The following is a 17,303-nucleotide window of genomic DNA, read 5'->3' as shown; positions in this document are numbered from 1 at the left end:
CCATACAAAAGGATACACAAGACCAAGAAAGTACAGAGATCATTAGCTCAGAAATCGAGAGCTTTAGGTTCTATTGCTATCTATTTTGAGAAACAGACCTTTATACAGCTCTTTTACTTCAAAAACGAACTGGGAATCATCGAATAAAAAATATGGCATTTGCAAGGCTGGCTTCCTCCAAATCAGCAACAGCTTCCAGCCGATTAAAGCCAATCAAATCATCAGACCAGCATCCAATTGAATTGGCAATAAATATAGAATCACCGCCATGTGTCCTCTATGGGCCCGCCACGGATTCTACAGGAGCTTTATTAAGTGGTGTACTTAACTTAACAATCAAGGATCCATATTCAAATATAGCTGTACCTTCGTACGATTCCATTAGATCAACCAAAAGTCAGAACAATGTAAACACGTCTCCTACTAAACTAAGAAGAAAGAGTACTCTTGGGTCTACTCTTTCCACTACATTTTCCCATCTTTCATTATCAACGCCGACATTAACTCCATCTTCTTCTACTGCCAATTCAAACGTAAATGCATCCAACGTTCCAACTACTGCAACTTCTGCCATTTTATCTACTGCTGCATCTTCTTCCTCTATACCGAATACAAAAACGATTATCAATGGCTACACGAAGATCTCAGTAACATCAGTCACTTTAACATTAATACAAAAGATTCACTATCATAAACCCTTCGTACCAGATTCTCAACAGATTAATACTTGTATGAATTGTCGTACCAAGATAACAGACATGAAAAATTGGAACATTCAAAAGACAGCTCAATCCAAATCTGTCGGAACGCACACATACCCTTTCTCGTACCTAATACCAGGTTCTGTTCCCTCCACTGCACTACTAGGTTCTAATTCTGAATCGCAAGTCAAATATGAATTGATCGCTGTGGTAACGTATAAGGATCCTCGTAAAAAGAGTAGTAATACTGACAATGAAAAGTTACTTCAATTAAGTATGCCAATCGCCGTCACGAGAAGTATAACTAGAGGACCCGATAAGAATTCATTAAGAGTTTTCCCACCTACTGAATTGACTGCAGCTGCAGTGTTACCTAATGTGATTTACCCTAAATCAACATTCCCATTGGAAATGAAATTGGATGGTGTATCCTCAGGGACAAGACGTTGGAGAATGAGGAAATTAAGTTGGAGAATCGAGGAAACTACAAGGATTAGAAGTCATGCTTGTGAAGTGCATAAACATGAATTGGCTAAATTAGAAAAGAATGTTAAAGAAAAGGAATTAGACAAAAGTAATAGCGCAAACAAGAAACATAATCATCAAATTAAAAGGTATGGTGATGTGGGGCCTCAAATCAGAGTTGCATTGAGTTCTCCTGAAAATATCCCTTTACATCATCGTAATTTTAGAAACTTACCCTCCAGTAGACCATCGGCTGCCGCTGCTGCTGGGAATTCCACGGATATTCAACCTGGAATCGCTGGAACAACTAGAAACGATACAATCGCGACAACACCACAAGGACAATTGGGTGATAGAGATGATCAAGATGAAGTTGCAGGTGATGAATTCGTCCATCCAAGTGATGACGCATTAAGACAAGAGATTTTACAACAACAACAACGCCTAAGAGAACAACAAATCCAACAAGAAATCCAAAAAAATAATAGTACGTTATTTACTGAAGAAGTTAGAATCATTGCCAAAGGTGATATGAAAAGTGGGTGGAAGACAGATTTTGAAAATAATGGGAAAATTGAATTAGTCACTGATATTGATTGTATGGGATTAAACTCTGGTGTCTCTAATCCAATTACGCATGTTTCAACAACAAAACCGTACATAAACCCTCATAAACAGCAAACGGTCAATGTAGCGTGTGACATACAGGATCCCAACTCAGGTGTTTATGTAAACCATATCCTTGCAGTGGAAATCGTTGTTGCTGAAGAAACTTTGCAATATTCAAATGGTCAACCAATTAAATTAGATAATAATAAAACGGGAGATATTACAAGCACTTTGACCACTAATGTTAATGCAGATCAAAGATTAGCTGAACTATCACCAATGTTTGCCAATAGAAATGCACCAAAGACGCGGCCTGTTGAAAGAAATGAACTATCACCTGTCAACTCTACATCAACAAACAATAATGAAAATGGGAATGCAAATAATAGATCTTCTTCCTCCACAAATGATAGAAGTTTAAAGAAATCTAAATCAAATACAAATGCAAATTCAGTACCGTCATCGAAGATAGTAAGTGTAGCCACTGGGGCAGCAAGAGTCTTAAGAATGCAATTTAGATTACTAGTGACGGAAAGGTCAGGGTTAGGAATATCGTGGGATGAAGAAGTTCCACCAATATATCAAGATGTTAGATCGAACGGTCCCCCTACCTATGATGAAACTGTAGTAAGAGAATCACCAACTACACAACAAAGGTCATTGTATGAGGGACAATTGACTGAAAATGATGATACTGATGCTGATAATTTAGGTACTGATTTAGTTGAATTTGATACTACGGATCTAACAAAGCCACGGATGGCACATTATAACACGAACAGTAGTAATAGTTCCGACAATAACGTTTTAAATACTATTAAGTCACCACCTTTAGAGAATGTGATTAGCTTGCAAGGGAACGTGCCCATAGTGAGGAGGAATGGACAATCCACCGTGTTGACACCAAATACTACGAGAGAAAATTTTAGGATTCCTAATAACAACATATCTAATGTGCTAGACACCGATAGAATCACCCAATAACTTTCATATAAGCGAGTTTGTATTCAACTTTAATTCTGTTAATATTTTACCTCTAATAAATAATTTCAAACAACATACCTTTTCGAAGAAAACTATGTTACTTAAATAAAGATGTCATAGTTTCTTTACACAAAAGTTTTAGTATTATATAACATCATGCTATTTGCATATTAGTTTTACATAGATCTGTTCATAAAAATAATTAAGTATAGAGTAATACACATGATTATTAATCATTGTTGATGATTTTCCAAGTGGATAACCAATTCAAGTATTTGTAATCTGAGACAGGACCAGTCATCCCGAAACTAATTGGAGAGAAATAAACGAATCCAGCGATCATTGCCACAAAATAAATAGTAAAAATGGACATGACTAGCCAATTGAATCTAAATCTTTTCAACATGGCATCGAAGAAGTAAGCCAAAATGATCAATGCGAAATATAGCGCAGGTAAATAATGATGCACATAGGTGACTCTTGCCATGATAACAAATGGCATATAATGTAGACCCCAACCTAATAATGGATAGAATGCACCCATCATGAAAGTATCCATTGCAGTTTCGTTAGCGAAATTATGTAATTGTCTTTGCCATCTGAAAATGAAAATGACGATTAAAATCATCAACATGACTACAGTGATAGTGGAAGGCCATGTGGAAAATGGGGACCCTAATAGGAAGTATCTAACTTGATCATCACCCCAGCCACATAATCTAAGACCAACGTTAAGGGTTGGCCATTGCCATGCATCTGATGCCAATGAATCATATTTATCGTAATCTGGGACTAAAGCGTTATTTGTTCTCATCATAATCTTGTTTAAATAAATGAAATCTGAAAGAAAATTTGTCTTTGGGTAATGGAATTCATCTTCAGTTGGTGTTGGTAAATTTGCATTTTCATGAGTTTCAACGTTCCAATATGCTCTTAAATCAGTTTTGGAAACCTTTTTAGAACAAGTAACTTCACTTTGTCTATACCCCCAATCAGGTAAATTATGTTCAGTTTGGATTAAATAACAATCAGAGACGATATTCTTGATACGGAAAGTTGTTGTTAGTGGATGAATTTGAGAAGTATTTTCAGATTTGGAAGATTTTTGATCTATAATTTCAATGATCCAATTATCACCATTATCACCCTGTTCGAATCCGTACCCGTTACCTGCAACTTCTAAATCATTCTTAGAGACGTGAGCATGAACATTTGGTGATACATGTAAGTTTTTCCTTGTTTGTTTATGAACTAAACGATAAGGTTTATTTGGTTCAATGAATTCTAAAGGTTGGTTTGGATCAGATTCATTGTATGGTGTTCTAGATCTGATGTTATCGAAAAACCAATCATTGTTCGAATCACTATAAGAATAGCAAGTGACTTGTTGTAAGTTGGAACCTTCAGGGTAAGTTTGTACATGAGAATGTAACAAGGCGCCACCTAATGCTTGATTCTTAATTGAAACGGTGGATGAACCCAGGGCAATATTACGTGGACCCCTACCAACATCAGAACCTTCTAAAGTAGCTTGGAATAATGATGGCATGTTAGCGTCGCCTGTACCGGAATGTGACAATAAAACGAAATGAATCTTGAAACAAGTCAAGAATACTAAGAATGGGATGATAATCAAGCAAATAATTCTTGCAATCCAATGCATGGTATAAGTTTTCCACCAGGCAGCAGCATTCTTATCCTTTTGAGCCGCTGATCTTGTTTCGGGGATCAAATTCCATAAATCAACGACAGTGTATATTCCTACCAATGTAATAATGAATAAACCGACCATTTTGACTGAGATGGCACAGCCTAAATGGAATCCCAATAAAGCCAAAGAGATCCACCATTTCTTTGAGAATGGAGTTTTCTTTTGATTATGGAACATGACGAAGAACCAAACGGATGCAACGGTGTAGTATAATAACATGGAATCCAATAGGATGAATCTTCCCAAAGTAGCATAAGAATTTTCGCAAATGACCAAGCAAGTAAACAACCAAACAACGGGGATAGAGAATCCGATTTCCTTTGCTAAGAAATATGAGATTGGGACACAAAGAGCAGAGAAGGTTGCTTGGAACAATCTCATTTTCACGTAATCTAAATAATCAGGGTATTTTTCACCTGAGGGGAAATCCCAAGATCCATTGTAATTTGCTAAGTAACCGGAGAGACCCACTAGCATTTTACCTAAAGGTGGATGGACATCATGGTAAAATTCATGCCTTAAGTAGTAGGAACCGAATTTACCGAAATGAGCTTCATCCCAAACGACGTGATCATTTATACCTATCTTATACATTCTTGAAAAGAACCCCAAAGCTGTGAATATTATCGGCATTATGATTGATTCCAATTTGTATAAAGGTGATGAAGAGGATGTGGCAGGTTTTAATTTGAGAGCTTTTTCTTCCACTTTATCCGGGGTGGTCTCGACAATTTCATCGTTATCACTATCTCTAGGATGACCTTTGTTATTGTTTCTACGTTTTATCGTATCGTCATTGGTAGACTTGTTATTAAAACCAGTAGCTATTTTCTTTCCAGATTTCTTCATACTAGTAGAAATATGTGAAGAAGAAGAAGACGTCATGATATGGGAAAGATATACTTTTCAATTATGCAGTATAATATTGTTCCTCGATGCAAGTGGACACAATGCGATTGCAGTATACCTATGTAGTTTCAAACAACTGAAATAGTGGTAGGAATAGGGACCACTTTTAGCACAACTTTCTTTTATACAAGATGAGAATATAAAATATAAGATGCAATGAATTAAAGAAAATTCTGATTTAAGTTGATATCTCATACGTACCGTAAAACTTACCTTAAATGTACCATAGATAGGCATATTTAGGATACCACTATAAGAATTGTGACGTGTTCAGAATACTTCAATAATTTTTGGGATTTTTTCCACAGACTATTTTCGCCGCCGAGAGGAATCGAAACGGGGGCTTTCAGTGTGTTACCCTTACCACTTCTACGCGTAATATAAGACACGGATAGTTTCCCGGAATAGTATTGGCAAGATTCAAGAAAATTGTACCTACCCGCAGGATATCATACGGCTACTTTTCCTCAAGAAAATTTTCTCTTTTTTTTCTTTTCATGGAGAGGTTGAAAAGCATAAACTTGTCTCTCTGTGTATATGTATATATATCTTTTTGTATATAAACAGATCACAAATAGTGCGCTTGATGGGAACTCTTCATACATCTTTACACTTCTTGTTTCTTCTTTCTTCTTTCTTCTTTTTTCAATAGTTTTTCAATTTTTTTTTTCGTTGTTTCTTTCAAAAACTTGGGGACCATCTTTGCAATTCTTATGGTATTACGGTATTTCATATTGTAATGCTGTACCTGGATGTGACGTAAAGTAACTTTACAAGTGATCATCGTTTTGGGATACTGCAAAGGGAACACACCAAGATTAAAACACACAATAAGAAGTCTTTTACATATTTCCCATCATATACTCTTTTTTCTCAGTGAATAATGGGAAAGGTGCTTCTGTACATCCTTTTACTATATCATGTATAACGAATGGTGCTTCGTATCTAGCCACCTGTCTGTATTCCCTTGTATATATGTTCAATGATTCCTTTCCCTTGTCATTCTCGAAACGATACTTCTTAATCCTAACTCTTTTGTATACATAACATTCCAAGATGCTTTAGCAATAAAAAAAATAAACACAACACTTCTCGTGTTCCTCAATGGACATATACTTAGAAGAACCTATCCAACCATTACAGAATCTTATACGTTGCTTCTCGAGGTGGTTGGCTATCAACCCTACCTGCTCTATTCTCCTTGAAGTGGTTTCCATTTTTCTTTGCTAATCTATAGGTATGCTGATGCTATAATATTAAGCTATCTATCCGATAATCAGACATTAAAACGGTAATACTGCTTATACAAAAAGCTATCGTGCTCAACAGATGATATATCGTACGTATATATTGGCATCATATATTGGTTCTGCTTCTTTCCTATTGTCCCATAATCTGCCAATTGTGACCATCATACATATCTAATAACTGAAAATGATATTAAGACCATCCCCTCATATCCATATTCCTTCATTATAAACGACAACAAAATGCTCAAACGAATACGAATAACAATACTACATTCCAGATTATTACTCAATTATTACGTAGAAAAACTTATTCATGAATTGATTCATGACCGTATGGAATTAAATTAGCAACATTCAAAACTGAAACTGTCACAAGATGATATAATAGTAAGTAAAATCTATCTAAAAATGGCAATTTCACAAATAAAATTTAACTTGGCAACTTGAACAAATTCAAGATCCTCCAATGAAAAACAAAAATATTAAAAACTTATTATCATTATCATTAAATATTACACTTGGGAGAGCATGGAAGTGAGATATTTCATTGTAATGTTGTTAACCACTGAAAAAAATATTAACCGTAAACCTCAAAAAAATAAAAATGGCATGTTTAAAAATTAGATCCAGATATTACCATCATAGAAATCTTTTTACTGTTTATAATTTGTAAATGGAAATATTTTTTATTAACATTATCAGATTCATTGTCCTTCACTCTCTCTACCTTCTAGCAACCTAGAACAATAGCATATCAACCAAATGTTCGATTCGCTGTGGGTTCCAATGGAAAGATATTAATGTCCGAATGCATAGAAATGAAGTTCACAAACTTACGTACAATCGAAAAAAGACGTGAAATCTTACCCTCTGGTTTCTAAAACACCAAGTCACTTTGTCTGCTCTAAGTATCTTTTCTTCTTTTGCTCTTGGTGGCTCCTTCTAATATTCTTTTGGTCTTTTACGGATAACTTCCAATTTTCTGTACGTTGATCGTTCTGTGTAGCTTACGTGATGATAGTAGATCTACTTCGACAACGTTAGCATTTGTGGTTGAAACGATTTTAAAAGGTCCTACATATATTGGTTGGACTTTCAAGCACCTACCCCCATTGAAATAAGCCTCCCAATGAATTAATATGAAATCACCTACTTTAAGATTCAGATGTTTTTGTTTGTCGTTATTGGCAACTTCCATTTCGACCTGGTTTTCTTCGAGAAATTGTTCACTTCTGAGTGTGATTCCCTTCAAGTACCTGATTGAATCGACGACGACAAAGTTCTGTGCGTTCAATTCATGCTTAGTTTGTAGTAATGGGTGGCGTGGGTATATAATCTAGGTCGAGTTCGAATAATGTAGCATGGGTGGATTTTCTGTGGAGACAAATTATATACAAATTCTGCCTGTGGGAGGAATCAATCCCGATTCTCATGATTTTTTGCAGTGTAGGATTTCAGTAATCGGTTAAGCACTTCGTTTCTGACTGCCAACTGTTTGCGGATCGTTGGAAGATGGCGTGGTTAGCTTTATACCTAGTTTTATAAACTTCCTTTAGGCTTTGGACGTTATTGGGATGTCACAGTCGGTAATGATTATACAGAGGAAGCCATGATATGCAAATACATACCGGAATAATATGTCTACTAACTCCACTGAGTTGGTGGTAGTGTGGCATGCGATGAAATGTGCTCATTTGTAAAATCAATCAATGACGACTAAAACCATGTCATTTCCAGCGGAGGATGTTGATAGACCGGTTGCAAAGTCGAAGTAAATATCTGTCCAACGACCTTCAGAGATTGGGAGTGGCGTCAGTAACCCATTACGTTCCGGTTAGTGTGACTTTGGCACTTGGCATTGTACACATGTTTAATATATTCCACAATCGTTTTATGTAAATGCGACCAGTAATATTTGGTGTCAACTTTTGCATATGTACTGTTTACACCAAACATAATAATAATAGTACAAATAAAACGAACAATCATGTCCTGCTTAATCAAAAAATAAATATAGTGTTTTAAAACTATATCTAGTTTAAATATTCAATTACCAGTTATTTTCAAGTTCAAATCAAAACCATTGAATAATAATTATAGTAATAATTCGAATGGGACGGTTGCGTCAAATACAACATCTCCTACTATTGCGAATAATAATAATGGAATTATGATGAATTCAAGTAAACAATACAGCCGAGCTCTGAGAGTAGGTTTGTATGTAACATTACAAGTTTAAGAAATAACGATCGCGGCGCATGTGTCACCATATATTACTATTTCCTTAATGAGAATATATATGTTCCAGTTTTGTTGTTTTCAATAATTGGCTTATACATAGTTTGATAATCTGGCTTCTTTATTTACTGTCACTGTTTTATAGTATATTTTTATAATATTATCTCGAGTGTCGGAACTTTGTTAATTTATTTACACAGTTTTCTTGGAAAAATATAACCCGACGCTTACATAATATATAACATGAAATATTTCTTGTCAAAATATAGCAATTGATCGATGATTTGACGCCGGTTTTTATGATAATCCATGAAGAGGGTACATTGATATCTTGAGAATCTCACTTTGATCCCATCTTACATCGAAAACACACATCTGTTAAAAAAAAATGACATCCTCTACTACATCAGATGCTTCTGTTGCTGATGACGAGGCACCACGTCCACCATTACCAAAGTTACCACGTTCAACTTTAAATGATTCGTTGTTACCTGAGTTATATAAATGGTCATTATCTCATGGTCTTATGGTTTACAAGGAAAATTCCACACCAAATGAAGCTACAATGGTTCCCTTGACTGCATATCCGACTCCAATCCCAAGGAAAGCATTCGAAGCTGCAATTGATGTTCAATTACCATTTAATCAGTTATACGCAAAGATATCGACAGTCGGAACAGACCAAGAGTCATCATTCATTTCTAAAGTTTCATCAAAATTAGCTAAATCAGATCCAACATTCACTGGAAAGTTATGGACATTACAAAGGAAATTATTCAATCAACCATCATTACAATCTTTTAACCTTGGTATATTCAGATCAGATTATTTAATTGACAAGACAAATTTCTCATCAATCAAACAAGTGGAATTCAATACCATATCAGTTTCATTTGCTGGGTTTTCTAATAAAGTTGCCCAATTACATTCTCATTTGAATAGATTGGGTCTTTATGATCCATCTGGTAAAAACAAGCAAGTTTATTTCGACGAAGTGCCTGTATCTAACCCTGCTAATGGGTTTGCTAAATCAATGAAGAAAGCTATTGAATTCTATTCTGCATCATCCACATATACTACTGATAGAGAATTAGTAGTTGCTTTCATTATTCAAAGAAATGAAAGGAATGTCTTTGATCAAAAATGTATCGAAGATGAATTATGGGAATCGTATGGGATCAAATCAATCAGATTAACATTCGATGATGTTGTGAATGAATTGGAATATGTAAAGAATGATGATGAGAGAAGATTGATTGTTAAACGTACAGGTCAAGAAATTGCCGTAGTTTATTATAGAACTGGGTATACTTTTGATGATTATATATCTGAAAAGGATTGGGATGCAAGATTTTTCTTAGAACAAAGTTTTGCTATAAAGGCTCCAAATTTATTGACTCAATTGTCTGGTACTAAAAAGATTCAACAATTATTAACTGATGATAAAGTTCTTTCACAATTTATTGGCGATGACGAGGAATTAAGGGCGAAATTAAATGATACCTTTGTTAAGATTTATCCATTAGATAATACTGAAATGGGTGAAATGGGTAAAAAATTAGCCACAGATCCCAAATTATGTGAAAATTACGTTTTGAAACCTCAAAGAGAAGGTGGTGGTAATAATATTTATAAGAAGGATATACCAAAGTTCTTATCAACATTAAATGAAAATGAATGGGATGCTTACATTTTAATGGAGTTGATTCATAATGAACCGAGTTTAGACAATATCATTTGTAGGAATGATGAAATTTTCCCTCTACCAATATTAAGTGAATTAGGTATTTATGGTACAATAATATTTGATGATAAGGGCGGAATCTATTACAATCATTGTCCAGGTTGGTTATTAAGATCTAAATTCGAAACATCAGATGAAGGTGGTGTTGTCGCAGGATTTGGTTGTCTAGATAGTGTTTTCCTTTATTGAAGAGGAATGAGAGAAAAAAAATGAGAATTTTTGATATACTATATAATGTAATATAGACTAAACAATTTCAAATTGAAATGAGTATGATATATCTAAAAGCAATTTTTCTGATGCAAAAAAAAAAAGAAGGGATGGATCTGTATCTATCCCTCTATTCGTTTTTCTTGAGTTTATTTTCTCTTTCATTAAGTGCTAAACTCCATTTTGCAGCGCCAATAGTATTACTTGCCATTGTAATGATAGATATAAATGGTAAAAATTCCAAAATCCCAGAGGCCATACCAAAGCAAACGAAATGACCATAATTTTCATATTGAAAATCTTTTGCTTCTTTATGATTAAACCCTTTCAAATAAAAATATCTCGTCATATAAGAAAAACTTCTTGATGGTGCCATTATTTGATTTACAATAGGTGGACCAATTAATGGAACCATTGATAATAAGGTTAATGATATGGTTATTATAGTATTTCTAAAGAATTTCAAAATACTCCAAGTTTTCCTTACAATCCATTGACTTTCTTTTTCCTTTGAGGTGGTTGAATCTATTTTCAAATCTTTTTTGGTCTTACTTTTCACTTTTCTTATCAATTTACCCTTATTTAAGAAATCCTCACCACCATTCATTACTAAAGCCATGTCATAAATTCTATCATTAATGAATGGTAAGACCAATTTACTAGAAATGATTGAAGTTAGTGCATTGGTTTGTAAAACCCATTGTAAATGAGCTAAAACGAATCCAATTGGACCTAAGAAAAGCATAGACCAACTTAATACAATTGGAAGAAGTGTCAAATAATATAACCCACCAATTACGAAGAATGTAATGACATAAGAAACACCAAACACAGCAATATATTTCCAGTAAACTCTTGTTGTAACAACTTCAAGCGCACCCTATACAAACATGTCAATAATATATTATATATGAAAAAGTTAGTAAAAGCTGTACTAGGGGGAACCCAGAATTATAAAAAAAAGAAAAAGTTGTGTAACATACTTGAATTGGATAAATGAAAGAGTTCCCAAAGACCATATCATGAAACAAATTTTTCCTTAAAGAAATCCATCTTTTTTCAATAGTTGGTACTAAAGTAGGAAAGTATTTATTTGCGATATCTATGATTTGATTTGAGTATAGTTTTACGATTTTTAGTAGGGATTGTTCTTCATTTGAATTTTGAATATCAATATCTTTCCCCTCTTTTTGAACAGAATAATCCTTTGGCTCAGCTTTACTGTCTGTCATTTCATCCTGGGGGTGTTTATTTTGACCGAAGATATCAGAATATTTCATGCTGCTGTTTAATATTATTCAAAAGTTTGTATATTCTATTTACTTTTCTCTTGTATCTTTCCGATTTCAAGTACACCTTGTTTTTGTGACAATCCAAGTGTTGAAGCTGAATGATATATACAAAAGTACAAAGTATATAAAAAATATAAATAAGGGATATGTAGGAAAATATCTTAAATAGGTTTTAACAGTTTGACATAATTATTTCACTTTTAGCATTATAATACCATTGGAGGGATTATATAGAATACGTACATATTTCTCCTGTTTATTTGAAGATAGGGATTTTATTTGGTAACGCCATGCTTCATTGTTCTACTTCGTTCACTTCTAATAAGACGAATCAATCTTAAATGTAAAATTGGGGAAAAATCTTCAGAGCAACCAAACATACTTGAAGGGAGCAAAATAATGAACTATTATATTATTTTCAAAATGAACGTTCATCGTACTCTATCTTTCGACACAGCTGTCATCATCATTGGATCTATCTACCTATTATTATACGTATATATGTGACATAATAACAATAACAGGGGAGGCGACTGCAATTTTATTAGGGATTAGGGTAACCAAGCCTAGCCCTTTATTAAACAATTAGAGTTTGAAAATTTAAACAACCCAGACACTATTGAAGATCCGGCCACGTGCTGAAAATTAATAAATTAGTAAATTTAATTTGTACGAAATTTATCCGGAACAGTTTTTTTTCCGGAATTAATTTCTTTTCTGGCGAGGTGATGAGCTAAGGTTTCCGTTTCGTTTCTTTTTGGAAAACTTCAGTGTGGTGAAAAATTAATATACATACGTACGTAATAATTAAACTTCTACATGCCAGGGTTCTAAAGTAGTCTCTGCGTGAGAACAAAAGGAACAATAGCTTTGTTCTTTGTTTGCCTGCAACATTTCATTACGTTAATGAGACAGGTATAGCTTCTGACATAAACTCTACTTTTTAACCACCAACATAAGCTAGCGACAGGAAGAGTTTGATTGTCGTCTCTTGTGCACTCAATTATTGTCTTTTACTTATATTACAGTATACTGCCCCAGTTACTGTCTAAGTATTAGCGCATTGGAAAGCTTTACTAAAGTGTGCATTCGTACATTCAGCACCATCTTATTGCAAGACAATACCTCAATTCATCAAATTTATTACAATACTTGCCGCTTATACAAGAAAAGAAGACAAGCCAAGCTAGCATCACACACATATAGACATATATTCTACAGGATGTGTTCCACTGTCGGCGAGACAAATACATATTCTTCTACTTCATTATCAACATTGAATTCAAATCCATCTTTTAACCATAAAGATAGATTTCAACCTTCTCCAAGGGAAAATGAGTGTCTCTCTCATACGACGACGTTACTATCTTCAACATCTTCCGTTAGTTTAAAAAATAACCCTACTACAAATCCAAATAATAATATTATTACTCCTGAAGCAGACGAAGATAACAATGACGATGATGATATAAAAGAATTATTGAAATTCTTGAATGAATCAACTCATGCTTATACTTATAATCCAATGTCACCAAATTCTCTAAGTGTTAGATTGACTATATTGAAAAGATCATTAGAGATAATGATTAAAAATCCTGAAATGCTGAAAACTCCAAAAACGGCAGAAAGAATAAGACGTAATACATTAATTCCTCCTTCTCCACCTTCATTGTCATATTGTAATGATAAGAATAATAGTATATCTGACGATGAAAAATCATCAACACATTCGAAAACTTTATCTGATAACATTGAATCAAATAATAAAACGTCAATACCCAATCCTGACTTTTTTAATGATATTGAAAAGAATGAACAACCAATACTAATACCGACACCTCAATCGCCAGAGAGAACAGTCCCTTTAATGACCTTATTGCAATCCAAGATACCCACTACAACGACGAGCACAACTGATAATAATGACATTGATATTGACATTGATGTACCCTTGAAACCAGTCAATATAACTTACTCCTCATTTTATTCTAATCAATTGGAAAGTCAATCAACTGAACTTATGAATACCCAAAAATCAAATATTGAAAATTTATTACAATTCTTAAACGAAACGCTGGAAAATAATACTTCTGAACGAGCATCTGATTTACATAACATTTCATTATTGAATGTGAACAAATTACTATTACCATCCAATAACGTTAACGATGAATCAGAAGAAGAACAATCTCATTTGAAGCGGACTTTATTAAGTAGTTTGGCAGAACCATTCTACGAACATAATAATAATAATAATAATAATAATAATAATAATAATAATAATAATAATAATAATAATAACGTTACTACAACAATTACTACACCCATTGCAACGACACCAAACGTAATAAATAAATCTTCATTTACAACTCAAGACAAAGAACTATCACAGCTCGATTTTAAATTACCACACGAATATAACAGAATCTTTCATACTTTCAACTCAACAAAAAATTCTGCTCCACAAGCAATTTTCACATGTGAACAACAATTCCCATGGAATTTCAAATCTGCAAATGATTTGGCTTGTTTAACATTCGGTTTATCAAGAAATGCGTTAAAAGTTTTAACTTTATTAGATTTAATTCATCCTGATTCAAGAAATTTCGTTTTACAAAAATTATTAAATTTAGAAAATAATAATAACGATCCAGTATTCACAGGTGAGACTATCCCTATTGTTCAACCAAATGAATACCCATCATCCTCATCATCATCATCATCTTTAGCAAGTAAGAGCCAAAAAAAATTAATTTGGGCTTCCATTTGGGCAAAAAGAAAAAATGATTCTCTAGTTTTCCTCTTTGAAAAAGTTCCTTGTGATTACGCTGATTTAATGTTGAGTTTGAATGATTTCTCAGTAGAAAATATAGAAGATGAAGCTGGATTAATTAATGGAAGTATCAGCAACAGCTCCCTTGATGATGATAACGATAACGATAACGATAACGACAATATGAAAAAAAAATCCGTCAAATTTGCCAATGAAGTTCACAACATTAAATCGATTAGTAAATCATTAGCTAAATTAATTGATGATATCCGTAATGGAAAACTTAAATTAGATTATGAAGATTCCTTATTCCCAATCCCAATGCGAGTTTCAAACAATATAAACAAGATAAGGTATTTCACTTTAAATCATTTATCACATAATATACCATGTGCAATTTCCTCCAGTGTTTTGGAAAATGAATTAAAATTGAAAATTCATAGTTTACCATATCAAGCGGGGTTATTCATTGTCGATTCTCAAACAATGAATTTAATATCATTCAACAAATCTATTTCTAAAAATATGTTCGGTTATCATTACGTTGATTTAGTCGGCAAATCCATAGCATCAATTATACCTCATTTCATTGATTTTATTCAATATATGAACTCAAAATGTGATGCCAATTTGAATCTTAATGATCCGAAGAATAAAGGACTCGTGCTAAGTGAACATTTCTTCAGAAAATTACAATGTGAAATGAATGGGGATGAAGATGATTTTTTTACTTCAGTTGGAATTGATGCAATTCATAGAGATGGTGGATATTTGAAAATTGATATCCAATTGAGAGTCGTTAATTGTACTACTATTGTATTATGGATCACTCAATCAAGAGATGTCATTTTGAAAAATTATAAGACTAATCCTTCTCAATTATCCATGTTAAAGGAAAATGAATTAGAATTAGTTGGTAGTAGTTGTCCCAATTCAAATGCTTCTTCTAAAAGAAACTCTGATAAAATTCCTGTAGAGACATTGAAAGAGAAATTAGCAAACTTCATTATTTCTGATGACTTGTCCAATACCAATACCAATACCACTACCAGTGGCGATACTACTAACGAGTACAGTTTTGTTGATAACGAAGATGACAGATCAAGAGCTGGTTATCCGTTAGTAAGAGTGAATACTGAACCTATAAATGAACCATCGCCAAATGAACAGACAAAATTAATGGATCCAATTCCCTTCCCAGTATCTAATTCAACTACTCATTTGAAATCAAACATATATGTTTCAGAAAACATAACATCTCGTTCATGTTCTGCGATATCATCTATTATGAAAGAACAAAATAATAGGGACAGTCCAGATGATGTAATTAATACAATCAATGACTTAAAGGATCCTGAATTGAAACGTAAATTAAATTTAGCTAAATTATACAAACAAGATAAATCACAATTTGTTAAAGAAGATAATTTCAAATTAGATGAATTGTTAATTAAAAGTATGATTTCTTCCTCGAGGAGTAAAGACAATGACCATATTGGTGATGATGATGAACCACTTACACCATTAGACCAAACTTCGAGGAATGATATTGCCACTTTTGCACGTACTCCATCTGCAAATATTGGATCACAAAAAAGAGTTAAAAAATTCACAGATTTTGCTATTTTAGAAGAGATGGGACAAGGTGCTTACGGTAAAGTTAATCTTTGTATTCATAAATTATCTAGACAAATTGTTGTAATTAAGATGATTGTTAAGGAAAGAATTTTAGTGGATACTTGGGTCAGAGATAGGAAACTTGGGACAATTCCATCAGAAATTCAAATTATGGCAACATTGAATAAAACTCCTCATGAAAATATTTTGAGTATTTTGGATTTTTTTGAAGATGATAATTATTATTACGTGGAGATGCCAACTCATGGTGAAACTGGGACTATTGATTTATATGATTTGATCGAGTTTAAGAAGAACATGACTGAATTGGAATGTAAATTGATGTTTAAACAAGTGGTTTCTGCTATTAAATGTATGCATGATCAAGGAATTGTTCATAGAGATATTAAGGATGAAAATATTATTGTTGATTCTAAAGGTTGTATCAAATTGATCGATTATGGGTCAGCAGCCTATACGAAGAGTGGACCGTTTGATGTCTTTGTTGGAACAATTGATTATGCAGCTCCAGAAGTTTTAAGTGGTAATTTATACGATGGGAAACCACAAGATATTTGGGCCTTGGGAATTTTACTTTACACGATTGTCTTTAAAGAGAATCCATTTTACAATATTGATGAAATAGTTGATGGTGAATTGACATTTAATGAATCCATGTCCATTGATTCTAAATGCATTATTTTGATTAAAAAGATGTTGAATAGAGTCGTTGGACAAAGACCAACGATTGATGCTATTTATAATGATGAATGGTTAATTCTTTGACCGGTTGACGAATA

General features: G+C 33.4%; 6 protein-coding genes across 6 annotated transcripts; 3 read left to right on the top strand and 3 right to left on the bottom strand.

The window, feature by feature from the left end:
- Positions 1-152: 152 nt before the first annotated feature.
- Positions 153-2,759, top strand: LDB19 (Ldb19p; the record flags this gene model as incomplete). Its single annotated transcript, XM_003668209.1, has 1 exon — positions 153-2,759. One exon carries the CDS (start codon positions 153-155, stop codon positions 2,757-2,759), a length of 2,607 nt encoding a protein of 868 aa, XP_003668257.1.
- Positions 2,760-2,988: 229 nt separating this feature from the next.
- Positions 2,989-5,355, bottom strand: NDAI0A08600 (uncharacterized protein; the record flags this gene model as incomplete). The annotated part of the gene is made up of 1 exon (XM_003668208.1): positions 2,989-5,355. The coding sequence occupies one exon, from the start codon at positions 5,353-5,355 to the stop codon at positions 2,989-2,991; it is 2,367 nt and encodes a 788-aa protein (XP_003668256.1).
- A 2,235-nt stretch (positions 5,356-7,590) lies between these two features.
- Positions 7,591-7,827, bottom strand: NDAI0A08590 (uncharacterized protein; the record flags this gene model as incomplete). Its single annotated transcript, XM_003668207.1, has 1 exon — positions 7,591-7,827. The coding sequence occupies one exon, from the start codon at positions 7,825-7,827 to the stop codon at positions 7,591-7,593; it is 237 nt and encodes a 78-aa protein (XP_003668255.1).
- A 1,428-nt stretch (positions 7,828-9,255) lies between these two features.
- On the top strand, positions 9,256-10,800 carry GSH2 (glutathione synthase; the record flags this gene model as incomplete). Its single annotated transcript, XM_003668206.1, has 1 exon — positions 9,256-10,800. One exon carries the CDS (start codon positions 9,256-9,258, stop codon positions 10,798-10,800), a length of 1,545 nt encoding a protein of 514 aa, XP_003668254.1.
- A 151-nt stretch (positions 10,801-10,951) lies between these two features.
- On the bottom strand, positions 10,952-12,101 carry NDAI0A08570 (uncharacterized protein; the record flags this gene model as incomplete). Its single annotated transcript, XM_003668205.1, has 2 exons — positions 10,952-11,701; positions 11,805-12,101. 2 exons carry the CDS (start codon positions 12,099-12,101, stop codon positions 10,952-10,954), a joined length of 1,047 nt encoding a protein of 348 aa, XP_003668253.1.
- A 1,234-nt stretch (positions 12,102-13,335) lies between these two features.
- PSK2 (serine/threonine protein kinase PSK2) lies at positions 13,336-17,289 on the top strand (the record flags this gene model as incomplete). The annotated part of the gene is made up of 1 exon (XM_003668204.1): positions 13,336-17,289. One exon carries the CDS (start codon positions 13,336-13,338, stop codon positions 17,287-17,289), a length of 3,954 nt encoding a protein of 1,317 aa, XP_003668252.1.
- Positions 17,290-17,303: the final 14 nt, after the last annotated feature.

This window comes from Naumovozyma dairenensis, chromosome 1 (assembly GCF_000227115.2).
Source record: "Naumovozyma dairenensis CBS 421 chromosome 1, complete genome".
Classification (NCBI taxonomy): Eukaryota; Fungi; Ascomycota; class Saccharomycetes; order Saccharomycetales; family Saccharomycetaceae; genus Naumovozyma; species Naumovozyma dairenensis.
The sequence above is the reverse complement of the archived record's forward strand: the minus strand, read 5'-3'. Positions and strand labels throughout refer to the sequence as shown.